General features: G+C 37.3%; 2 protein-coding genes across 2 annotated transcripts in view; one reads left to right on the forward strand and one right to left on the reverse strand.

Moving 5' to 3' along the window:
- hydin (HYDIN axonemal central pair apparatus protein) overlaps window positions 1-17,813 on the reverse strand; it is an 85,722-nt gene extending 67,909 nt beyond the window's left edge. The window contains exons 1-13 of the mRNA XM_073815748.1: window positions 17,413-17,813; window positions 17,199-17,324; window positions 15,116-15,235; window positions 14,384-14,518; window positions 12,748-12,947; window positions 12,522-12,646; window positions 5,849-6,050; window positions 5,501-5,681; window positions 3,826-3,925; window positions 3,374-3,492; window positions 1,084-1,307; window positions 424-491; window positions 83-318 (exon numbers count right to left, since the gene is read on the reverse strand). Of these exons, the coding sequence (XP_073671849.1) occupies window positions 83-318; window positions 424-491; window positions 1,084-1,307; window positions 3,374-3,492; window positions 3,826-3,925; window positions 5,501-5,681; window positions 5,849-6,050; window positions 12,522-12,646; window positions 12,748-12,947; window positions 14,384-14,518; window positions 15,116-15,235; window positions 17,199-17,324; window positions 17,413-17,547 (1,971 nt within the window). The 5' untranslated portion in view covers window positions 17,548-17,813. The remainder of the gene's footprint in view (window positions 1-82; window positions 319-423; window positions 492-1,083; window positions 1,308-3,373; window positions 3,493-3,825; window positions 3,926-5,500; window positions 5,682-5,848; window positions 6,051-12,521; window positions 12,647-12,747; window positions 12,948-14,383; window positions 14,519-15,115; window positions 15,236-17,198; window positions 17,325-17,412) is intronic.
- A 3,405-nt stretch (window positions 17,814-21,218) lies between these two features.
- pnp6 (purine nucleoside phosphorylase 6) lies at window positions 21,219-26,888 on the forward strand. Its single transcript, XM_065279045.2, has 6 exons — window positions 21,219-21,494; window positions 22,993-23,162; window positions 23,460-23,563; window positions 24,331-24,506; window positions 25,730-25,920; window positions 26,101-26,888. The coding sequence occupies exons 1-6, from the start codon at window positions 21,472-21,474 to the stop codon at window positions 26,295-26,297; spliced, it is 861 nt and encodes a 286-aa protein (XP_065135117.1). The 5' UTR covers window positions 21,219-21,471; the 3' UTR covers window positions 26,298-26,888.
- The last annotated feature ends 278 nt before the right edge of the window (window positions 26,889-27,166 follow it).

A 27,166-nucleotide genomic window follows, 5' to 3' on the forward strand; every position in this document is an offset into this window, starting at 1 on the left:
ATAGGAAAATCAATTCAAATCACTTAGTCGATGAGATAATGTGTTGACGGCTCGGCGTAGAATCATAAGAAAGCGAACATACCTGGATGTCAATCTCACCCAGAGAACGAACAGTTCCTGTGGTGAATGATAAGGTAAATTCTTTTGGCTTCCTTTCCGTTTTGTCCCCCGGTGCCCATTCACTTCTGTCCAGATGAGCGACCTGATCCACGCTGGTAGTACTGCGCTGTCCTGTGCCGTCTCCAGGGATCCGTAGCCCAAAGCTCATGGGCACCATTGAAGTGTTGCTAAGGCAACATGTCAGCGTTTGTGGAAAGCCTTGGGTCAGCGAGAGAAGATTACTGAATACATAACGAATATGCAAAGCAACCATTAATCAATGAGAATCATCCTGATTGATGAAGCAAGTGCAAGTTCATTTACCAAAGGACACTTCCCCAAAGTTGAGTTCTGGAACATTGAAGTGGAACGTAGGCCCAATTAAGCACCCCCTGCAAGCAGAAACTTTTACAAAGATACTCGAAGGCCAAAGAAAATGTTGCATGAAAAGTAATCATTCAAAACTGAAATGTCCGTTAAGGTATCCAGTGGAACGGGAAATGAGTACCATTGTTTTTAGATGACAATGCAGTGTGGTAGTTTTGGAATCTCTATGTTCAGCACTTTTAATACCGATCCATCTTAATCAAACTGGAAGTGGCTTGTGCTGGTGTGTTTGAACGAGTTCTGCTTCACTTATTTAATTAAGCTTCAGCATTTTAAAGATTCATTTAATCTGCCACAAGCTTAATGATTAAAACAACAAAGAGTGAAGGACAATCATTGATGCTGTTTGGTAATGATCATGATGGGTTCTGTTGATATAGGTCATTCTTTGCATTTTTTGCATGTATTTGGATTAAAGCACAACACTGGTTTAGCGCAAGCAGTACTTTTGTTTTATCAGCTAATTCTTTTTTAGTATAATGTGAATGATAATAAATGTGGCAAAACGGGCTGAATGCTTCAATGGCTGTTAAGTAAAACAAAATCTCTAAGTGGACAAAGCCATTTTTATGGAGAGTTGAAAGCTGTGAGGTTTACCTGAAGGTGACGGTGACTGGCTCAGGGTTACCTTCCACACTGAATTGTAACTCCTCGAAAAAAAGTCCAAGTTTGTCAGAGGAAAAGTTGACCTCCAGTGTCTGGCAGGCCCCGGGTGGGATCACACCCTCAGAGGGATTGAAGGAAAAGCAAAGACCCAACACAGTACAAGGCTGTATTAATCTGTATGCTCCCTTTATCAGCCCCTTGTTGTTTAAAAGCAGCTGAAACACATGAAAAAAAAAAGATTTTTATTCAATTAAGTAATGTACAGGATCAACCCATTCTCAAGAAGTGTGTACAAATAGCATGCAGTGTAAAAAGTCATGCAATATACATATATAAAATTTTTGTGTTCATATGAAACGCCAGTTGTTCCTGTTCATTTAAAGGTATAGCGGAAGATTTGCCCAAATTTTAAAAAAGAAACGCCCTTCCACTTAAAAAAAATGCACATGCGCAACACTCTACCTGCTCCAGAGAGGAAATGCCTATTAAACGTGTGCACGAGAGAAAGAGCATGCACGAGCCTAGTTCTTCTCTTCGCTCAGTTGCTGTCGGCATGTTTACAATATCTGCGCGATTCGTGACTTGTAAGCTATGATTAGCGATGCTAGCCCTTAGGGATGCACCGATACCACTTTTTTGGAATACGAGTACGAGTACTTGCATTCAGTACTTGCCGATACCGTTACCGAGTACTTAATAAAAAACATGATTTAAATTTACAGGTAACAGCGTAATGACGCATCTTTTCGCATCCTTTTATGTATTGGTTTCTCCGTTCTTTTTTAAACCATTGTCGCAGTGTTTGGGGTTAGATTTGGGATTTGCATTAGGATGTTATTTAATATTAGGGGTGTCACGATTCTTCAAATCCTCGATTCGATTACATTTTCGATTCTAAGGTCAAGATTCGATTCTGGATTTGTAGGTTTTTTTGAAAGAACAGGTTGCTATGCCATTTTTAGACTAGACTTTTATGAAATATAATATCTGACCTTGAACCAGGAGATGCCCTGACATGTAAGTCGTACTGCCAGTTGAAAAATATGGTACATGCACATACCTGATAAAACGAAACTTCCTGACAGATGAACATTAAAAACAACAATAAAAGACTGTACGACTGTACCCAAATAATAAGTTGTTGTGAAACTTAAACGGATCTCAGTACAGAGAAACTAATGGTCCTGTCACAGACGTCACTCTGCTGTGCATGTGCGCTTGCTGTTTTTTTGTTTTCCATGTGAAGAGCAGCTTGCGTGGTGTCTCCTGCATCTACCATGCTATCTTTTAACTTGCTGTAGCTAGCGAAGTTAGATGATGTTGACTCGCAGCACTCAACATGTGTTTTTTCCCGCTTGGCAAGCAGAGCGGATGTGACATGGGGGGCGTGGCAGCATCGACGATTCCATTTTTTTATTCGAAGTTCGAGGTTGTGACTTAATTTCGATCGATTTCGAAAACATGACACCCTTATTTAATATATAGGTACAGAGTTATTATTGTGTGTTATTGTCTATTTTTAATGCTTGGAATGGAAAATACAAGAAAAATTTAAAAACCAATACATAAAACAGCACAAAAAGATGTGCCGTAGTAAGTGAGCAGGAAGGACTGGTGTATCATATGCACGCAAAATTGGAATTTGACGTACGTATTGCACGACCTTTACACTGCGTGCTATTTATATGCATGTCATGATTCTAAATCATGATTTTGGGTTTAACTGTATATAATTATGTGGTATATAGTTAAATCATTTCATTTTTTTACCACTAAGATCAATGTTTAATTACACCCTGGGAAACTACCTTAATAGGAAGGGCAGCAGGGCCAGATTTAAACAATACAACACTTCCAGGACAATTTTATTCCAGATCACACAAAAGCTCAAATAACAAACAGAATTGATAAGACATGCTGTTTGCATAATTCAACACAGAATGTGATTGAACTCAGCCAAACATTGGTCTATTTCAAGACTCTGTAATATTAAGAGGCTTTTATTATTTAATTTAAAATGCTGCTATGCTACACTTGGCAGATTGTCAGCAAAATAAGATTAAATTTTGATGTCAGTTTCTGCATGCTTTCACAGTAAATCAATCTTTTGAAGAGATTCATCAATATTTCCTCTCCCACTAGAAATAGATGCTTTTATTTTGTGTAATGACTGGAGGAGGTAATCATAAAATGTCCTGATTTTAAGGCTGTGCACAAGGGTTGACAAGGGGACAAATTGAACTTGGATCATTTACAATGTTAAGCTTAAACCCAATGGTACCTTATAGCTCTGTTTGGAGCCAATTACAATGTTTCCCATGTCTAGCAAGTTAAAGCTGAACTGCAGTTTTGGACCTATACCCTCTCCCTGTATAAGGAGTGGCAGCCGAGATTCCCGACCTGAGAACATGAAGAGCATTCAAATGAGAAAACACAAAGCAAATTACAAATACTCTGCAAATGAAGGAAAGGTTAGCACAATGAAACCGGCTGTGAAATTTCACTGGTCACATTATCAACACTCTTTCTTTTAGGTCACTGCTAATCCAAAAAAACAAAATATTGACGGACCTTAGTCAACATGCAAATAAATGCAAACCATGCAGATGGGCCACAGCCCCACATGCAAATGTAATGTATGTTGTTAGAAAACAATACCATTGTGCATGCATATAGTAGAAAAAGTTCATCATTTAACACATTATTTTGTGATGATTTTATGGTTTTAAGTACCAGTGATTTCACAGTATATAGTCTGCTGGTAGATTTTGGCTTCCTGGGGTCTGAAGATGATGGTCACCTCTGCAGTGGTGTTGGGCCAGATTTCTCCTTCCTGTGAACAACACATTAAAGTCTATAATTGTATCTCAGGTACCAGAAATAAATGTATATGTCTTCTAAACAATACTACACTTGTAGCTATCCCACATGCATTAATTTAACACCAGAAAAAATGGTTTCTACACAAAAAAGCTGGGCACCACTGTCTCACAAGTCTTATCCTATCTCTTAAAATGTATAGATTAAATTCAATTTTAATCAACTTCAGATAAAAGCATCTGCAAAATGTATAAGTATAAATAAATCACGATTGCTTTCGTGATGGTGTAACTTAAACGTATACACGCATACTATGACAAATAATAGCAAAATCATCCATAGTAACTCGTGGTAAAACCAAAATTCCTAAGAGGAGTAATAAGTGACCACAATTTCTCTGCATGCATGCATGCATACATGTGTACTCTCACAGGCTTCTCACCGAAGCAAAGACACATACAAACTAGTGCAAGTCTAACAACCAAAGCTGTTAAAACAGGTGATCCCATGTGCTAAAACCCATAAACTGGGGAGTTACTGAGATCTCCCATAACTCTTCAGGAAGGCACTGACAATTAGGCTGCCCTGGGGGGGCAGGACTCCCAATTACTCTGGAGAAAAGCGAATCACAAGTGACCAAACAGCATGTTGATGTCACCAGCTGGTACTCCTTCACCTGCAGGTCACAGTTGGCAGGGCATGTGTGATCAAGCTCTACTCCAGGTAAACAAGTGCTAACATTAATGTTATTTTTGCTCTGTCTCTGTTTTGTCCCAGCTAAACCTGAAAAAACCTGGTCTGCGATCTGTGCTCCCCTTACCCTAGGTACATGGGTAAGCCAGAGCAGCAAGCAATGTCCATAAGAGCTGTACAAATTAATAATAAAGCTAAAAATGAATACAAAAGGAAATAATAAGCAGAAATGCAATAAGCTGCACCTCCGTACACATTAAAATCTGACAGTGAGGTGGCAGAATTTAACACTGTTGCATGTGTCATTCGAAGGGCAAGTGACTGGCCATGTGGAAAAGTGCTGAGCTGGGTAAGGTAAATAAACAATAGATGCCGATCAGTCATAATCCACTGGCACTGTTGCAGACATATAATACGAACACTAGATAAACAAAATGGGGCTTAAATGAAAGGATTTGCACTGGTTATTAGTAATTAAATATTAAACTGACACAGAATTCAACCAAAAATGAGAAAACTGATTTAGCTGGACAGAACATTAGTGGTCAGTCACATTTATTTCAGTACTAAATAATGAATAAAGATAAATTTTTGACTTATTGAACAAATATGAAATTAAAACACTGCCCATTCATAAGAGTCTGGTACATGATTTTTCACTCTCACTCACATAACAAAGACGTACAGCTAATTAGAAACTCTGTATCTTTTAAATTGCTTGGCTTAGTGGAGTGATGTCTAAGTTTGCTTTGCACCATATGTTTAGGCATATGGTTATACAGTATGAGGACATCCTGAGTGTCGAATTTAATTGCCGGTTATGTAATGTTGCCTTGTGGTAAACAAAATACTGAAACGTTGAAGCTTTTCATGTGTCTTGCAGTGAGAAACACACCAGGGGCCTCATGACGATGTGCTGGCCATCTAAAGCCGAAAGCTGCTGCTGGGTCTGCACCAAACGCTCCTGGAGGCTCTGAGAAAAGAGCGAAAGACAAGCCTGCAGAGAGGGATCAGCGCATTCTGTCAGAAACTGTTCCATCTCATTGTACTTTTTTGGGTTAAGCTCTGAAGAAAGCCTACAGGAAAGAAAAAGACAAAGAGATAGTGGTAAAGACAGAGAACATGCTGAAACAGACCTTCATGTCTACAAGTTCACTTTTTTAAAAGGAAATTTTAACTTAACTGTATACTTTACTTTAACAAATAAAATGAAAGGACCTGATGGAAGTCAAACAAGCCAAACCTTAATTTGTCTTGTTCTTCCTCATCCTCCGTGGCAAAGTTCTTCCACTGGTAATGCACAATGGAATCACTCTTGTTTATTATTGCCACTGTCTGGTAGTTAGCCAAGGTAATGTAGGTGTTCTCCACTACAACAGAGTTTCGGTCCAATCCTACATTTATATCCGTTGACTCTCCATATAGGCTGATTTGGATGTCCTCTCCTGAAATATATTGGGCATAAAGATCGATTTACACATGTACAGGTATACATATGAAAATAATTTGTTGTTAAGACATAACTGGCTAATAAGATGTTAACTGGCAATATTCTAACAATTGAAGAGCTCAGATACAAAAGCAGCTTAACATCCCCTCCGTCAAAAATGAGATAATGATATTGACCAAAGGCTCTCTGTACACATTATTCAAATCCGCTTAATCCTGGCATCATTAGCTTAATCAGACCATTCAGAAATGGTTTGTTGGCTGAATACGTTTAACAGCACAGCGTATTTTCCGCAAACTCCTCTAAGACATGAAGGATGAATTTCAATTGTCCAGCAAATTGTCCAAGAGTTTTTTTTCAAGGTTAAAGGAGGTTTTACCTAATATGTTTGGACACTGACCTAATTTTTGACCCTTTGCCTTTATTCAGAAATGACAGTGAAGAGTGACTGGAGACTTTTTTTAGATTTTGCCAAAAAACCTTGCATGCATATTTTGAAAAATAAACAAATTTTTCAGCTCCCCTAGAGTTAAACATTTGATTTTTGCCTATCTCCGGGTCTGGTGGTACCACTTTTAGCATAGCTTAGCACAATCCATTGAATCTGATTAGACCATTAGCATCGCGCTCAAAAATAACCAAAGAGTTTTAATATTTTTCCTATTTAAAACTTGACTCTTCTGTAGTTACATCGTGTACTAAGACAGACAGAAAATTTAAAGTTGCGATTATCTAGGAAGATATGGCAAGGAACTATACTCTCATTCTGCCGCAAAGACTTTGCTGCCGTAACATGGCTGCAGGAGGCGCAATGATATTACGCAGTGCCCAAAAATAGTCCCCTGCCATTGAAAGTTACTAAGGGGGCTATTTTCGGGCACTGCGTAATATCCTAGCTATATCTGCGTAGAAATTCGCAAATTTTAATTTTCTGTCGGTCTTAGTACATGATGTAGAGTAAACTTGAAAGCCAGACCCGGAGATCGGCTGTATGGATTCCAAAAAGGTAAAAATTAAAAGTTTAACTATAGGGGAGCTGGAAAATGAGTGTCCCTTTTAAAGGGTTTTGCAGGCAAAGACAGTCACACTGAAAAAAATGATTCATTCAATTTACTCACTTTTTTTAAGGTAAGTGGTTGCAATCAATTTATTTAAGCTACATTTAAATAAAAAAAAAATTAAAAGGGCAAAACAAAACAAAAAACTTTTGTTTAAATGTAGCTAAAATAAATTGATTACACAAACTTACTTTAAAAAATTGAGTAAATTGAATTAATAATTTTTTTCAGTGCAATACTGTAAAAATGAAACAACTAATATGACATTTGTGAAAAAAGGCATTTCAATATCTGTTTGTAAATGACTAACCTTCTCATTGCCATTAAAGTGACATTTCTAAAACCTAAACTTTAGAGCCTGATAAAAAAATGCTAATTTTCAAGAAAACATGTCAGACGCAATTAAAGGGTTTTGCATCTGAATGCTTCAATTGTTCTTAGTAAAATATTTAAGATTGTGGTATTTTTAACATTATAGAGCTTTAATTGTCAATGTTAATAAAATCAAAATTCAGAGAAAATTCAAGTGGAAATTTAAATGGAAAAAATACAGAGACACTGTCATCACTTAGCAATAATAAAATACACAATTTGACAAATAAAAGTTGGAACTGTGAGTCACTATGGTAGTGGTGCTATGCAAACAAATGGAGATGTGTTCTTTGTTTGTTACCATGGTGGTGCTGTTGTGCCATGATTGTGAACCTAATGGCCCTTCAGGACGAGAGATCCCCAATGAAACAAAGTTTACATGATCTCAGACTGTCCAACCAGCATCGAACACAACACAGGTAAAATTCAAAACAAGAGTCCAATACAGCACTGCAGGAGGCATATGTCCATTTTACCTACATTTTATTTGTTTTGCTAGTTTGGCTACATTCAAAGCAGGAGCTTCATGCTTAGTGAACTATTACAACCCCACCCTGTCTATTTGTCTTACTCACGCACCCAAACAAAACACAAAAACAGACATATAAAAGTTAAAACAATCATTTGGAATATATAAATAGCATAAACCAATACTGATTATGTAACTTCTGCTCTGAATACATGCACTCGTGCAAACATATGTATGCCTTTAAAACTGACAAACACATAACTGGTGGATATAAATGCAAACCTGCTGAGAAGTCAAAGTTAACAAATATATATCAAAAATCTTAACCAGATGAATACTGCAGAAAAACAAATTTCAACTGATTCAGAACCATTCACAGCATGACTGCACATGCCATTTACTTGACATACATATGCGTGTGTGCACATACAGTATATGTGCACACATATATAATCTGTGTGTGCATCCAATGTTTGCAACTCTTGCAAATATTCTAGAGAGAATACTCTTATTTTTCTCAGCATATGCTTTTCTCTGATGACTTGATTCTGCAGGGACCCTTGGTCTTGGATACAAACAGAAAAGTCACCAGAGGCCTTTGCGATTGTTAAGACATCATCAACCCCGTCCCATCGAGACCTGCATTGTATCAGGTGTATCACAAATAGTAACTCCTCACCTGTTTTTTTATATTGATGTCTTATAGTACAATGACAATGTCTACTGTAAATGTTGTAGAAAATATCATCCACATGAGGTTTCAAAATGCCCTTATCCCAAACCCTAATACTCAATTAACATAAACATTACATAAATGATGGTTTGCAAAACCATTTCTTTTGTTGCACAATAGCAAATAAGAGTTTGGAGCATTGTCTCTACATAGGCTGCTCAGTTTTGCAAGCATATATTTTCCAGGAAAACGGCTGCTGTGCCTTTTAAAAAAAGCCATTGCAATTCCAGCACATCTTATCATCTTATCTACCTGAAACAAAATATTAGCATTTATGTTTAAGCTTGGAAAGACAGAAAAAAGCTGTACAGGAAAAGAGAAAGCGAGAGAGCGAGTGGATAAGGGACATATTAGAGACCATCATGACATCTTGAAGATGATACCATAGGAGGAGAAGACAGGTAGTGCAGGTAGTGCGATGCGCTTTCTCTCTTTTCCCTCTCAACACCACTCTTACCCTTTCATCCTCTTTCTCCTTCAACTGATTAATTCTGCCTAGATATCACTTTTCACAAATGAGTCAGAGACATTTAACCTCTGTCTCTACATGCATGCATGGAGCTGTAAGAGAAAAAGAGAGAGAGATGGAAATGTCTTTGATGGGACACTATATCTGCCAGCAGGCTGAACGATTGTGGGAGCTGTTCACAAGGGGGAGCGCATGGGGGAGGAGAAGTATAAAAAATGAGGAAAGCTTTCATAGTGCTGCAGCGCATACATGTGCATGTGTGATGTCTTCATCATCTCACTTTTAAGTGCACTCTAAAAAACCTGCAAAGATCCTTGAGGAGAAATGCAACCTTTTTACAGTATATTACAAGACAGACCACAAGCCAGTCATAAGGAAACAACATTTAGACCTCCCAGATAAAAGTAAAACATTTGAAATAGTTCATCAAATAATTTCACTCCCAATCAGCTTAATTCCGACCTCACCCCATTTGTTTGCAAAATCCATTTGGAGACATAAAAAAATGCTAATTTACAAGAAAACACATCAGATGGACTTAGAGGGTTTTGCATCTGAACTCTTCATATGGAGATATTTTATATGAATTCTTATGGTAAAACTCCAACAAACCATATGAACAGTTTTGCAGCTGCTATAAATCTATGTAATCTCAAAAGTAGAATACACTGATGCATAAAAGCAAAAAAATATCATCAAAATCTGTGGCATTTCTCTGGAAGTGTATCACCAGTTTATACATTTAATTCTTACTGTAGCACAGCTGCTTTTTAAATGCCATGCAGGTTTGATGATTCAGTCAACATACAGCAGTAATTATCTTATTTATTTTCTCAACGTGTTGTGTATGCATCGCGTTATGCTGTCTGAGCAGAAGACGGGCTATTAAATGGGAGAGGAACGGCGAGAGATTGATATAGACAGATGGAAAAGGCGACCCACGACCCGTGCAAGAGCGCTGAAGTGTTTGTTTTGCTTTCGTGCTCAAAAATATGTTTTTATTCATAAACTCCGTTATGTGTGTGTATTCACTCCTCTCACCTCAATGTTACCATTTAAATAGATGCTTTCAGCTTCCCCTGCCTCTCTTAGCTCTGAATGCCACGATAATGAGATTTTGTTCCTATGTGAACGCCGTTAATGGCAAAATGCAACGGATGATATGATAGACTGCAGTTTGTAATGGGAAATATAAGAAATGAGATATGCATCTGCACATGGAACAAACTACAGTGCATTTGTCATACTAATGTTCAAAATAAACATTTTCTATCCAATGCCAATGTCTGAAGAAAATGCATGAAATTGTTTTCGAGGGAAAGCCTATGAAGAATTCCTTAGTGTCCATTGAAATACACAGCTTTGACTGTAAATACTCTGTGTATTAATGCATAGGACTCCCTCTGCCCCACTGTCACAGCTGCTGTTCAGGGCTTTTTGGCCCCTTATGCATGCTTTAGAGTCAATGGGCAAACTCTGGAGCTTGGATAAAGCAGATGATATGAAGCAAAACAGCTGAGAGTCTTCTAAAATGTAGGACAGATTACGTAACTCATCCACGGTCGTGGCTTTGAAGAGATAGAGAGCCTCCACTAACTTAAAGGGACATTCCACTTTTTTTTGAAACTATGCTCATTTTCCAACTCCCCTAGAGTTAAACATCCGTTTTGGAATCCATTCAGCTGATCTCCGGGTCTGGCGCTAATCACTGATTATTACGCCGAAATGAGAGTATAGTTCCTAGCCATATCTGCCTAGAAAATCGCAGCTTTTAATTTTCTGTCAGTCTTAGTACACAATGTAACTAGAGAAGTAGTCAAGTTTTAAATAGGAAAAATATCGAAACTCTTTGGTTATTCTTTAAGCGTGATGCTAATGGTATAATCAGATACAATGGATTGTGCTAAGCTATGCTAAAAGTGCTAGCGCCAGACCCGGAAATCAGCTGAATGGATTTCAAAATGGTAAGAATCAAATGTTTAACTCTAGGGGAGCTAGAAAATTAGCATATTTTCAAAAAAGTGGCATGTCCCTTTAAGCTATAGTGGTAATTAAACACATTATGGTTTCAGAGGAACAGGGCTTCTGTTACTCTTTAGCTTTGCAGTGCATTATTCACAGACAGTCACAACGGTCCAGAATTCCAATCCATATCAAAGCATTGGTTGGTTTATTGTCAATGTGTAACATGAATAGTAACTCTTTGATCTTAACTGGGCACATCATACTGTAGCCTACAGGAAATTGCCTGGTCACTGATGGCACTGAAATGAGATTGTAAAACCACTGTTGAGCTATAAACGTCAGATCAAAGAATAAAACTATAATCATCCTTGATTTTTTTATCCAGACCTCTTTTTGTTCAACACTATAAGACATATTGATATAGTCTGGGACTCCAAATTAAGCATTGCACCTTCATGCATGCACCTTCAGAAAATGCATAACAAAATGCAGGGTTTACTGTTTTCCCTATACAATATAAACAAAGCACCTGCAGAGACCCAAGACAACCCTGTGGGTTTATCTGAAAGGCAGTTGGGACTACATAGAGTTGTTTCTGCCAACCCCAGAACCTAACCAACGAAGACATGCTGCAAAGCTACTACATGTAAAACATAAATGAGAAGGAGACAGGAAAAGGCGCTAAATTAAAAATGATACTCTCCCGATGGGCTCAGTGTAGTATTTTTAGAGCACAGCGAGTATTAAAATGTTAATGGCAATGGCCTTCAACAGACCTGTGTGTTTATTCAGCGAGACAGGCAGAGACAGCACCTGCACCAACCACACACAAAAGTCAAATTCTGAATTACGTGTTAAAGTACACAATTCATGCAAAGACTTGTGTGTCTTTTTGTAAACAAACACACACTTTTACTCACATACTATTGTTACATACAATTTTAATTTTACACCTCTTATCTTCATCTTGTGTATTTCAAACCTATAGCTTATTCAGATAAAACAACAATGCTTCAGCATTAGGATTTAATCCATACAACACATGAACTATTGTATTTTACAAAACATCACCTGTGAGAAAGGATCAGCTGTGCTGGCAAATTACTGACATATGAGTTCATAAAATAGCCTGTTACTGGAAATCAAAACAATTTATTTAATTTTTTTTACCACTATTGTCTGTGTAGTACTGTATGTGTGTGCTTTGTGAGAAAAGATTTGTATTAGTAAAGTATGGATGTAGAAGGAATATGGGTGTGTGTAGAAATCAGCATCTATGTGTCATAGTAAAATACAGCATTGCTGCTGTCAGTGTCTGTGTGGCAGAGGAGTTTGAGGGAGGAGCCTGTTTTCATAGTGATGTATGGAAATCTGGTGGTGATGCAATTAACATTAAGTACCTGAATGGTAGTGCAGCAGCAAATCCTGGCTGTGGTCCCCTGTGGTTTTAGGCAAGAACTGAACAGTAACTTGCATGCTTTGACCCACATCAAGTGTGCCGACTGAAGGCTCAACAGAAAATGAGCTGTAAGGAACAGAAACTATTATAGAGACTTGTCACCAGGAAAAATGCAATTCTGCACATGGATCATCATTTGTTAGAAAAAATTTATTGTGGTTCCTTACCTGCATGTGCGAAGTTGAAATTTAGCCTCACATGTTCCTATATTCCGCACAAACAACGTTTTCTGGGACAAGCACTTTACCGGACAGATTGGGAAGTGCAGACTATCCGGGAAATCCAAAATGGCACGAGGTCCAATTGCTCGAATTGGCACCTCAAACCTTTCACGTTCAGTTACGCAGATGAGTCTGTGGATGTAATCCTTAAAATACAAACATCTGATTTAGTGATGATATATACATTTTTTTTTATTCAGCTCTCTTCAGAAAAAATACATAACTGTACATTTACAAAATGGGTCTTTGGTATTACCAGCTTTTTGTATTAGTCTAACTTATCTTGGCCCAGAACACAGGAATTACTAAACAGTTACTTTATAATCTCCAAGAAGCTGCTTATATTCACTTATATTCAGAAAATAAGTACAAGAAGACACAAAACTGGGGCGGTACCTCTTAAAAAAGTACAGTGTAAAAAAAAACTTTGCTGCCTTAATTTGTTTGTTGAATCAACTCAGATTTACATGTCATGTCATCAACTTACTATTATTTATTTTGCCAAGAGATGAGTTGCTACAACTTATAAAATTAAGTTGACTTTTTTCAACTATATTTTATAAGTTATAACAACTCATATGTAGTTATAACAACTCATCTCTAGTCAAGATAAATAATAGTAAGTTGAAATGACTTGTAAATTTGAGTTGATTCAACAAAAAAATTAAGTTTTTTTATGAATTTATATGAAGAGTAAATTACACATTTGTACTTTAAAGGAGCATATTGGTACCTGAAAGGTACCCCTTGGTACCTTAGAGGTACATACTTCTTCCTCAAAGGTACATATCTGTACCAAAAAGATACATATAAGGACCTTTGAAGAAGGTACTGTCCCAGTGACAACTTTTGTATCTTTTTTTAAAGTGTTCTGAACAGGAAATAATTCTGTTTGTCTTTGCCTGGGCATGAATTAAGGTATGCAACAATATGCATTAATGTTTGCCAAACCTAAATATATTAGCAGGCCACATTTCAGACAGCAAAATAACCACTAATGGACAAGAGAGTGGCTGTGGTAAAACACTAAGCCTCCATTGGCACTCAATGACAAGTTTGATCGTTCGGATGAGGCTTGACATTGATGTTCACTTTCAGCGTTACGAGGGGAGACAGAGATCTATGACCCTTTCAAATCGCTGTGTAGCCGCTTTTATGCTTAATTGCTTGATTCATAATATTTCTTTCCCTTCTACTGCAGAAAAAGCAAATGGCCCATGTGTGAGTATACTGCCACTGGCGATTTATAAATTATAATTAAAGCATTGTAAGTCATTTAAGTTTCCACATACAGGTGAAATTGCTGTTTACAAACACTTTTTTAAGAAAATGAACAGGATCAGGACAAATCCAAGAATTGACACTTTAGAAGTAACAAAATGCAAATAAAAACAATTCAACATCAACCACAGTTGTCTTTGCATTTATTTTTGAATGAAGGAAGTAACTTAAACCATGACATGTAATTCAAACACTGAGAAAAAAGTTAAAACTGATTTTGAACATTGTTTACAAAGGAGGACCACCAGAATATATCTGCAAAAAGCATTTAAATCATTGAGTTACGCAGGCTTGATGTTACCTTGCTCTCTTGTGGAGTGAATAAGATGGTGAATGTAGATGCCATGCCAGGGGCCACTTTCTTACTAACATCTAGTGGGTGGAGAACTTTAAAATAAAGTGAGTCTTCTTCAATGACCTTTACCAGTCGTGGAACCTGCAGATGGTAGCAAAAACATTCAAGCATATGATCACTACAGATAAAAACCTGTAATGTCTTTTATACAGTATATCATACTGAAGCAGATCTTAAGTTTTGATTAATGTGAATCGGCAAGGCATGGACTCCAAGCAATGAATTCTTTACCAAGACAACCGTGTATTCACAGGATTGTTCACTAGTGTTTTAATATTTTTTCCATAAATATCAATAGATATGTAGAATCTTATAAGTGCATACAAAAGGTGTGCATAAACAATAAAACATTAATCTCTATTGTGTGAAAAGGTGAAAGTATACATTTGTAAAGGTTTTCATAAATTCTTGTAATTGGAAATGTCCACGGCTTCATTGGGGGGTATAAGGAAATGGCATTGTTCCTGTCTGGCAAATAAATCTATAACAAACATTGTATTTCTGTACTTGCTTGAGATTTGAATGCTGGCTCAGCTGCTTAGGGAGCTAGTATCCACACATAAATATGCACAAATTAAATAAATATTGCTGGCATATGTATCCAAAAGTTATAAAACACAATGTACCAGTTGTTGTGGAGTTATAAGTCCTGTTTCATAGGTTAAGCACAAAAGTTACCTTGTCACTGTTTCGCAGCTCTAAAGGCACCTTGTATGTCTCAAATGGTGTATAGTTCTGAAACACAATCTCAGACGGGTATGGCTGGAACACGGCCTGATCCAAATCTAATGAAGAAAACTTTGAAAAACCACATAGTTCAGTCAAAATCTAACCTGAAGAGGAAATTTGATTAAATAGTCTAAAGACACATCCAAAAAAACTAATCTAGTCCAGACAGTAAAAAATCTGAAATAACATAAATATGCTGTTGTATCACTGTTATTGGAAAAAAAAACTTTGTGTGAACTTTGATGGGTGATAATGACTTTATTTAACATATTTACAACTACTTGGCAGATTATGCTTGCTTACATTTGTCTTGAATTACACGGAGCGAAGCCAGGTGCAGACTCAGATGAACACAAAACAGGTTTATTTGACAAACTGAGAAAAACAAAAACCCACAAGGGAGCATGCAACAAAAGACTAGATAACTAAAAGAACAGACTAGACAGGGACAAACTATAACTAGACAGGAACTTGACTTTAAATACAGCTAGACATGAACTTGACTTTAAATACAACTAGACAGGAACTTAACTTTAAATACAACTAGACAGGAAATTGACTTTAAATACAACTAGACTTACAGACTTGATGATAATACAAAACAAACCAGCACAGGGCAGCAAACACAAGGGCATTAAATAAGATAGCAATGAGGAGACAAGGGCCCGGGGTCAGGAGACGAGACAGGAGGTGTTTCTCAATGTCAAGGAAGGACCCTCAGAAGCCAGAATTTCGAGGATGTAACGTCATCCACATCCGTCAGAGGAATGTTCCAATGTCGAGGATCCTCGGAATTTCAACCAAGGACTGAGTATATCCTATATACAGGAAAGGATGCATAGACCCTTTTACAGCCCACGTGATCAGATAGCCTGCACGCGCATTTTGGCAACAGAGGTGGTGTTATTACCCATTGGTTCTAACTTGTTAGCAACTCAGAAAGTTTATTAAAACGTTTTCCCAGCATCAAAATGTCTGGTTGTTGCGTTTGGTTGCACTAATATAATATACTAATATATGTATATATGTCTCAGTCCACTTCAATATAGTACACAGATCTGGTAGCTGTGTTAAAAAAGTTGTCTGTGTTGCTTCACTTCTGATTCTTGCCATACTTCCATTGCCAGACTGCGCACGCATACGTTGCCATGTCATCATTGTGTACAAACAGTAAAAGGGTCTATATGTGTAGCCTTCGCGCTCTCAAATCACCAACAATCCTGTGCGTGCAGCGCCTAAAGCACACCTTTTCACTGACGTAATGACGCAATGATGTGCACTTGCTAGCCTGTTCCATTTACGTGTTCTCGGAATGCTAAAAGGAGCCTTCCCTAGCCTCTGAAGGAAGTGACTTGGAAGGACCAGTCCTGCCAAGGAAGTTTCCTTGACATTGGCTGCGTTCGAAAACTCTAAATTGCTGCCTTCTGCGGCAGCATTCCAAGGCAGAAAGGCATGTCCGAATCCAATGTTAGGTTAACTTCCTGACTCCTGAGATCTTGTCCCACAATTCTATGCATGTGCCCGCATGGGGAATGTGATTGGTCGAGCCTGGTCGAGTTTGAAAACATAAAATGGCGGCCAAGAAAGCGGATGGAACACAAATTTAGTGTAAATAAATGTATATTTTCACTTTTTACACCTTTAAATTGCATTTCTATCAATAAATTTGTATTGTAATTTTCAAATATGTGATTAGTTTTCCCAAAGGCGCTTTCTGTTATATTTTAAACACACTGCCTTTGAAGTGTGTCCAAAAGCTTTTCTCTTAGCTGCCTTCATGCCTCTGAAGTCATTGCCTCATGAGGCAGCGAGGCAACAAGTCAGCTGCCGAAGTTTTCGGATCCAGCCAGGGAAACACACAGCACAAAAGCCATGTGCCACCAACACAAAACATGTGGGACTGTCATGACTCTAGACTGAAAACTTTGAACAAGAAAGCCAGGATCATGACAACACTGGAAATCAATTCCTATAGAAAAACAAATTAATTAATTAATTTGTGTACATGTGCGTGATGTTACTTATGTCCCACCTTGTGATATGTAGTCTCAGTCATGTCAAAGACCTCCAAAATGCGGGGCGGATACATCTCAAAAGTGTTTGCTAATCTCTCTTCTGTAGTCTGGGACATTACTTGAGCAAATACAGATGGAACCAGCTGCAAAAAACAACATACAGATTTTTTACACATTTATTAACCACAATAAAAAGACACAAAAGACAGATAGATAACGTTGGATGCTCACCTTTACATTGTTTGCCTCCCTTTTAACAAGCTTGGGATTTCGGGGTGCCATCACTTTTGTTTTGAATTCCAATGACATCTTCTCACGTGAACTTTGATACGTATGGTGAGACACCGGAGCATTTAATGTTGCCATTTTAAACAAACTAACGCACGGTGGTGTGAAAGCAAACAGGTGAAAGGTTCAAAAAAGTTTGGTTTACTTTCGTGATAGAATAAAATGTAACAAAAATGTTTTACTTTATCGAAATCTGGCTCGCTCCATCGGTATTTTTTATCCGTACAGGACAAATTAAACGCTTATCCAACAACATAGCTAACTTAACCACAGCTAAACTAAAATAAAACAAGCGAAATTAATAAAGTATGTGAAAACCGTAGTCCTTATCAAGGTTTGTCCGATAGCACCTTAGCTTGGTGATTACCATGGCAGCTGTTACTATGGGAGCAGGGTACGATACATGCTCAATAAACTTCCCTCTGATTGGTGGACGTACTCCGGCGAGGCGCTGAAGGGTTTGAACAGCGGCAGTGGCATCTGTAACCATTAGCAGCTTCCGGTATTGTGTGCTCTGTGTTTGTAAACACAACCAGATTAGACTAAAATCTAACAGGATAGTTAAACTTTATGAACTAGTGTAAATGGATAACGTAGTCTTATATCATATTACAATAGCGCATTTGGAATAAATTGTATTATTTATTCGAAGCTCATGATGACTGATTTAGTCAAACTGCACTCCTTAAAGCAATGGTGCTTTAAAGGCTCACAGCGATGCCATAGAAGAGCCACTTTTGGTTCCTCAAGGAGCCATTTGGTCAAAAGTTCTTTAAAAACCATTACGTTCAAAACCTTATATAATCTAAAGCAGGGTTGCATACAGGGACCCTGTACAGGGGACACCATTTTCCAAGGACCCCCTTACATTTTGTATAGTTACTAAGCATATTCTTACCTTAAAGAATATTTTACACTTGTTTCATATTGATTCAACATGTTTTTAAGAGGGTTGTTTGGACTCAACAATACTTTTTAAATTATCTTAAAAGCATTCATAAAATCAACAGTAGCAAGACTGACATGGTGCTTAGATGTAAATATCCCCTTCTTAATAACACAACACAATCATATAATTTATAACAAATTATTTTACGGAGCACTTGGCTAAGCATTGAGGATGACCAGGGGTCCCCGGACCCCACTTTGAGAACCCCTAATCTAAAGAGACCTTTTATCAACACAAAGAAAATTTGTGTAAAAGGTTCTTTGAATGTTAAAGGTTCTTTATAGAACCATTTAGCAAAAAATGGTTCTTCTATGGGATCATGAAACACCTTTATTTTTACTGAGTGGGGCTATGACCACTAGTGCTCTATGTAAACACAAATGGCGGAAAGCAGCGATGGGTGTATCTGTATGGGATGACTGTATGTCACGTGATGTATCAACATGGTGGATGTAGTATGTCCGAATCTCATATATCCTACAAGGATTCATACTATACAGTACCTTCTGTTTTAACGGTCAGTAAGTAGGTACTTTATCTCATTCAGTACATACTGTCACAGTTCGGACGCAGCCTGAGCTTCACATCTGGAGCAGAGACTCCACAGCTTGAATGAAAACTTAAAATCCTGGAGTAGTTTCCCAGATCACTAATGTAGCACTAAGCAAGCACTTTAAAGGGGACATATCATGAAAATCAGACTTTTTCCATGTTTAAGTGGGTCCCCAGTGCTTCTATCAAGCTAGAAAATGTGAAAAAGCACAAACAAGTAACTTAGTTTTGGCAAACCAGTCTCTGACTGCAAGCATGTAAAAAATAGGTAATTGGAATTTGTCTCCCCTTGTGATGTCAGAGGGGAATAATACCGCCCCTTAATCTGCACGTTCCAACTACGGCACTGTCATTTAGTGTAGAGTTCTGCTCATTTGCATTTAAAAGAACACACCCAAACAGGACACATTTATGCTCACACCTGGAAAGTGGCAATTTTAACATGTTATAATAAATTATCTATATGGTATTTTGAGCTAAAACTTCACATACGTACTCCAGGGACACTAAAGTTTTATTTGGCATCTTAAAAAAGTCTTGTGAAATGTCTTCTTTAAAGGAAAACATTTTTCACCCTAAAGCCATCCTACAGTAAGTGTACAGTATATGCCTTTCTTCTTTCATTCCAACACAGTTGGAGTTATAAATGGATATAAATAATATCCTGGCTCTTTTAGCTTTACAATGGTGTAGTGCCTCATTTGATTACATTGAAAGATAAAATTTTACAATTATACCGTTAAATCACAATACTAAACTCCAAAATGCACATCCATCCATCAAAACTAATCCATACAGTTATTAAAAGTCTTCAGAGGTGAAGCGGTGGGGTTTTGTAAGAAAAAAAACATTTATATTTCAAACTTCGGCTGTACACATGTTCACAAAAGATTTGAGGTCAGGGTGGAGGCTGACCTCTGACCCAACGTTACAACATTTATTGCTTCACCTCAGAAGACATTTAATAACTGTATGGATAAGGTTTTGATGAATGATTGGAGTTTTGAGTTTAGTATTGTGATTTAAGTGTTTAATTGTAACATATAACCTTTCAGTATTTTACTTTACATTTGTATTTTGACTTTGAGTGGACACAACAAACACAGACCTTTCTCATAATGTTGTTAGTATAGGCCCTGTATTTTTTTGTGGGGGGGGGGGGGGTGGCAGAAATATTAAAAATATAAAAATTGTATTTGGGGGGGCAAGAGTTTTGTAAGGTTTGATTGTGTTTATGTGATACACTGTAACATTTGTTTATGCTTTGTTTTAAAATAAAAACATTATCCTTCATATATTTAACCTTAAACCTGCACCAGTGTTTCCATCCTCATTTAAACAGGGTGTTAAAACCATAGACATTATATACGTAGACGCCTCATGACATGCTGGAACGTAATCCAGTGTCGCAGCCATATTGGTTGGGTCTCCTGAGTCAATCTGATTTTGCCCGTATTTTGTGCAGTTTACGGGTGCAATAACCAGCGCAGTATTGATACCGGATCGCATGGGATTAACTTTCACAAGTAAGATTGAACAATAATTTTGATTATTGTTCCATTTATAATATTATGTCATCATATCTAAAGTTACTTACGTGTACAGGTACAGTAACCAAACCGTGTCTTAATTTGGTAAAAATTTGTTTAATTATGATTGTTGTAGTTAAGGATACATCTTTCTCAGTAGAAAAAAATACAGAGGGACGCATTGGGGACCCATCCAAGATGGCGGCTGCGCTGATACGTCAGCACCAATAGGCAGTGTCAGTCTATGAGGCTTCTACATATAATGTCTATGGTTAAAACAGACTGTTTAGTTCCTGGGTCTATAAAGTTTGTGATGTCACTAACCCAAAAAGAGGCTTAGTTCATAGGCAATACAGCCGTTCGCTGTAGGTTTTTAAAAGTGATTTGCTTTTAAACAGATATTTCCCATTGCATTAAACTTTAAGCGTTGTAACTTTGCAGATGTTGTGCTCAAACAGCAACAGTAAGCACTAACTGCAGTTAAAAAAGTGAAGACAGAATCAACTTCACCTTTAAAAATAATACAAAATATTATGCATCTGGATGTATTAATGTAAACTAATTTGCCTATTCATACCATTTACAGAATAGATTCATTTTTAAATGACTTTTTTGTTGTTACATATGTCATATTTAAAGTTTCACAAATGAAAGACTGAACACAGTTATTTTTACTGTGCACTTAAAGGGGGAAACACAGTTGCCGTCAGTAAGACAGACTAAACCCTTCTTTTGGTGCCAGCCTGGCAGGATAACAGCAGTTCTTTTAAGTGCGGGTCAGTTAGCGGCCCACTCTGACAGAAAATTGGATTATATCAACGAGCTGTGTTTAAGAAATGAGTTTAAAAAATGCTCCTCCTCCGTCATTCCACTCTTACCACGAGATCGACTGTTTGACCTCTCGCGCAGGTTCCTGTATTAATTCTGTTGCCAACAAAATCTTACTCAGTTACATTAGCAGCTGCTGCGGACATGGCAACATCCAACGAATGCAGGTAAGGTAAAATAAAACAATAATGCAAAGCGCTCGATTCGCTGTCTGACTTGCCAATACTATCAAGTTGCTAACGAGAGTGGCATATATAAACGTATAACGCGTCCTCGTCATGACAAATGTCGTTTTTTATTCTCCAATACCACCTTTCAATCAAACCTTTTTGTCACGGACAGAAGCAGATAGTGATATTAATACGTCGCAGCCAGATCATTTGAATATAGCCTACAAGTACAATACGCACAATCACAAATCAGTGCGGCTGTTTGGATGGCGATAAGATAGTAGCCTATTCTTCACTGTCATATCACTACCTTCTTATTAATATGAATCAAAAGAGAAAATGATTTTGAACGAGTTTAGCTAACTTATAAATTCATTATGTCTAACATTAGTTAAATGAACTACTCTTAATGTAGTTACGTAACATAAACACCTTATTCAGTAGGCTACGCACAGAATTATGCGTAGCTCTTAAAGAGGCAGGCTGGGAGATTAAGAGCGAAATCCGATAGGTGCTTCTGCGCCCTTGAAACAATTACATTGTTTTTCATTGCTTCCATCGATAAGTTTCATCCAAACACAATTGTCGAGACACAATTGCTTTACAGATTCTAATATTTCCACTTTAAGGGCTCTCTTCCCTTCGCACTGAGTATGGTATAATAGGGATGTTCACTTGTAATTGGGATTCGCCAAAACCCTGCGTAAAATCACCAGTTACAACCGAGAACAGCATGAGTGTTGCCAGGTCTTTTGAAAGTAGTAAATAATAGGCCCCTTGTGCATTTACATTCAGGCTTTCAGAGTCACACAGTGTTTGAAAATCAAACTGGTATGAGCGTGAATTGAAAGTGCTGATCAGGCTGCAGCACCACGGACAGCGCATGTCTGCTGCAAGCCCATTGGGCTTTTATACAGTAATGAGCAAAGACTTTTGATGATATTTTGTAAATAATATATTGTTGCAGGCAGCTGACAAACTGGTGTAAAATCTCTGCTGCGTATCCAACTTTAAATGGTAACATGATCAGCAGTTATAGCCACTTGCACACTTAGACACTTTACTGGAAATCATTTACTACAATAATTGTTATAAGTACCAGCCAAATGTGATAGGAGTCAAAGGGTAAATTCAACAAACTCCAACATAATATCATAAGTAATGACAAGGACAAACAATATAGATTATATAAAAACAGTGTGCAGAGCTTCCTCATTGTTCTAAATGTTGTTGTCAGCTATTGGATTTCGTCCTTGTTCTCACTCTTAAAGCAACTTGATAGGGTAACTGCACATGACAGGCCATTTGACATTAGCATCATCCTGTACAGACAATTCTGACAGCTACCCATTTTCAAACTAGCAGTTAACTCAAGGAGGAAATTAGTGGTTAGACACTTAGTATTTTGTAATGATATGAGTCTGTGTATAATAGTAAATGTAATCTTGCATTTATGTAAATATCAACAAAAAAAAAATGTTTTGTTTTCATCTAGCTACAGCTATGAGGATTATAGAGAAACAGCAGACTGGCTTCTTGCTCAAACAGATTTCAGGCCCAAAGTGGCAATCATCTGTGGTTCAGGCCTCGGTGGATTAGCTGACCTGCTGGACCACAAGATTGCGTTTCCTTATGAAAAAATCCCCCGGTTTCCCCACAGCACAGGTTAGTGAGAGGTTTTTTTTTTGTCATATTATGCATTGTTTTTACTAAGCTTCACGTCTTTGCTTTGACAGAGGTAATCATTCATAGCTAACTGATAGTTTTGTTTAATATCCTATTCATTGAATACTAAAAAATAAACAATGAAGATGTTAATATTTTACATTAATATCTAACAAAGCTAACCAGAAATACAGTGAAGGTTTGACTACCAGCCATTGGGATTTTGCCTCAGTGCTGCTTTTTATCACTTTATGGCAACTATCTAAAAATACTTATACTTAAAATCTATCTTTTCAGTGCAGGGACATAAAGGTCAGCTGGTGTTTGGAGAGCTCAATGGAAAGCAGTGTGTTTGCATGCAAGGCCGTTTTCATTTTTATGAGGGCTATAACGTAGCCACAGTAAGTATCCTTCTTAAGCAGCAAAGGGAAAATAAATAAGGCATGTATATTTATACTCTAATATTGCATCAGTCAGTCTGGCCGCCTGCGCACTAAAGAAAATGCTGCAGTGATGGATGCAATTTTAACTAAAACATGTATTAAGCATTATTTGGTTTAATGCTTAAAAAGATAATGAATCAAAGTCAAAGAATAATCAGTTTTTCTTTCCATTAACAATTATAAACCACAGCACTAACACGGAGGTTATTCTGTATTTAACCATTGACCATTTTATATATTACTAAGCAATTTAAGTATAACAGAGTCAACCTTTGACAACTGGCATTGTCATTTAGTAACACCTCCTATAAACTTTTACGACAACTTTTAAAGGTTTGTCATTCATATGATCAGGTTAAAAAATGTTCAGCACAAATAGTGTAGTGCTTAAAGTGTACTCTAGTGTTTGCTCTTTCTTAAGATTGGCAAAGTGAAATATGAAAGTGTTTTTGTGATTTATCATTTTTTGGCATGTTGGTATATGAGTGACTGAAACGAGTTTTCTGTGCTTGTGTTGTAGAAAAGCAGTCTACATGCTACAAGAGACTTTTAGGTTTATACCTGCCTTGTAAAATTCCAAATAAACAGTTTAGACAAAGGGCGATAAAAATATACAACAAATGATTATTTGTTATTGTATGTACGATGTATATTTTGAAGCTTTAATACCCTGTTTAATAGATTATGAAATGTCATCTATTATGCTTGTTTTCCTTGGCCTTTAGGTTACATATCCAGTAAGAGTGTTTTTTCTTCTGGGAATTGAGACTCTGATTGTGACCAATGCTGCTGGAGGACTAAATCCAGAATTTAAAGTGGGTGACATCATGTTGATCAAAGATCATATCAACATTCCAGGTTTTGCAGGCCAAAATCCACTGTGTGGTCGCAATGAGGACAGGTACATCACTACATTAAGAGTATATATACACTCACTTAGGATTATAAGGAACACCATACTAATACTGTGTTTTACCCCCTTTCGTCTTAATTCTATGTGGCATTGATTCAACAAGGTGCTGAAAGCTTTAGAAATGTTGGCCCATTTTGATAGTATAGCATCTTGCAGTTGATGGAGATTTGTGAGATGCACATCCAGGGCACGAAGGTGCTCTATTGGGTTGAGATCTGGTGCATTATCCTGCTGGAAGTAGCCATCAGAGGATGGTGGTCATAAAGGGATGGACATGGTCAGAAACAATGCTCAGATAGGCATTTAAATTATGCCCAATTGGCACTAAGGGGCCTAAAGTGTGCCATGAAAACACCCCCCACATCAATACACCATTTTCTCATTCTGTTTACGCCAAATTCTGACTCTACCATCTGAATGTCTCAACAGAAATCGAGATTCATCAGACCAGGCAACATTTTTCCAGTCTTTAACTGTCCAATTTTGGTGAGCTCATGCAAATTGTAGCCTCTTTTTCCTATTTGTAGTGGAGATGAGTGGTACCCGGTGGGGTCTTCTGCTGTTGTAGCCCATCCGCCTCAAGGTTGTGCGTGTTGTGGCTTCACAAATGCTTTGCTGCATACCTCGGTTGTAACGAGTGGTTATTTCAGTCAAAGTTGCTCTTCTATCAGCTTAAATCAGTCGGCCCATTCTCCTCTGACCTCTAGCATCAACAAGGCATTTTTACATCATTCTTTGTAAACCCTAGAAATGGTTGTGCGTGAAAATCCCAGTAACAGAGCAGATTGTGAAATACTCAGACCATGCCACGCTCAAAATTGCTTAAATCACCTTTCTTTACCATTCTGAGATTCAGTTTGGAGTTCAGGAGATTGTCTTGACCAGGACCACACCCCTAAATCCATTGAAGCAACTGCCATGCGATTGGTTGATTAGATAAGTGCATTAATGAGAAATTGAACAGGTGTTCCTAATAATCCTTTAGGTGAGTGTATATGAAGTGATTTTATACTGTATGTCATCAAATAGATCTGAGATCTTTGAATTGATGTGGTTATTATATAATGCTAATAAACCTAATTATTTTATTCCATAAAATGTAAAGAAATGTTGAAGAAGAGAGCACAACATTGCAAGAATAATTGAACTTATTTGAATGGTAAATGATTTCTTGATATTCTTGGTTTTGTTATATGTGCATGTTTCTGTAGATTTGGAGTGCGTTTTCCTTGCATGTCTGATGCATATGATAAAGACTTGGCACTGCTGGCCAGGAAAACTGCTGAGGAACTGGACTGTGCCTCTTTCCTTCAGGAGGGTGTTTACTGCATGTTGGCTGGGCCATGCTATGAGACGATTGCAGAATCCAAGGCTCTGCAGCTGCTTGGGGCAGACGCTGTGGGTATGTGCTGTATGATATACTGCTGCATATTTCTGTAAAGCTGGCACACATAAAAGTGTTCCTGGTAAACCACAAGGAGTCTAATGAATGCACTGTAATTTGCATTGGATATATAATAAAATGCAAATTTGGGCACATTTGACATTTTGGCATGATCCTTTCTCTATAATTGTACCCCAGGTATGAGTACGGTTCCAGAGGTAGTGGTCGCTCGACACTGTGGGCTGCGTGTGTTTGGACTTTCTCTTATTACCAACAAGGTGGTGACCGATTATGACAGCAAGGAGAAGGCTAATCATGAAGAAGTGCTGGAAACCACCCGCATGCGAACCAAAGACCTCCAAAAGATAATCAGCCACTTGGTGACAAATATGTAATGCAACCATTTACTACGTTCACTAAAAACATGAGTTTGCTTTTTAATAAGAATTTTTACTAATACATCACTGTGAGAGCCGTACAAGTTATTAATTTATGATGTATGTGATGCATTCGCATGCATTCTGAAGAACAACTGAAAATATGCAGCATTACAGAACAATCAGTTTTTGTCAGCCTTGAAAGAAGAGGAAAAGATCAAACAGACTTGAGGGAAACAAACACAACTCAAATCCAATGATGCAATCCTCAGATTGATTTTGTAGTAGAGTTTAAAGCAGGACAGTGGGAATTATTTTACAAATGATCAATTTTAATATTGCATAAGTAAATGTTTTAACTTATTCAATGAATATTCAAATTGTTTAAAGAAAGCTATGTTTTATTTTGTTGTTTGCAAATAATAACTGAACATGTGAATATATAATAACAATATATGTTTGCACATAATATAGATTATTTTAGAGATTATATGTATAGCAAATATTCTTCCCTGTTCCTGTTTTGGGATTCTTTGCATGCTTTGTTGTTCATTACATTGTTCATATGAAAGCAATAATTAAAATTCTTTTGCCACTTCCAAAAATATACTACAGATTTGGTCATGCTTAAAGTGTTTAAGGCAAGGCAAGTATTCATATTAAAAGTAAAAGAGGGACAAATGATAACAGTTCAGTTTACATTATACATCTCTACATATATGTTTGCTTTGCTAAGCATGAATAACCAAACAAAATGTTAGACATGCCACCTGACCCCGGGGTCACTACATTATTAATAAATCTCGCCAACCCACCTCTAAAGTAGGAATGAAATAAAATATTAACAACGTCAAGCTTGTGGTAAGTGTGTCACCAAGCAAAAACCT

The sequence above is a fragment of the Paramisgurnus dabryanus genome, chromosome 9 (genome assembly GCF_030506205.2).
Source record: "Paramisgurnus dabryanus chromosome 9, PD_genome_1.1, whole genome shotgun sequence".
NCBI lineage: Eukaryota > Metazoa > Chordata > Actinopteri > Cypriniformes > Cobitidae > Paramisgurnus > Paramisgurnus dabryanus.

Bases quoted from the DNA above. Each gene is read 5' to 3' on its own strand.
- pnp6 (XM_065279045.2), top strand. From the start codon at position 21,472: ATGGCAACATCCAACGAATGCAG. The intron at 21,495-22,992 runs GTAAGGTAAAAT...GTTTTCATCTAG, and splicing joins GCAACATCCAACGAATGCAG to CTACAGCTATGAGGATTATA. The intron at 23,163-23,459 runs GTTAGTGAGAGG...CTATCTTTTCAG, and splicing joins CCGGTTTCCCCACAGCACAG to TGCAGGGACATAAAGGTCAG.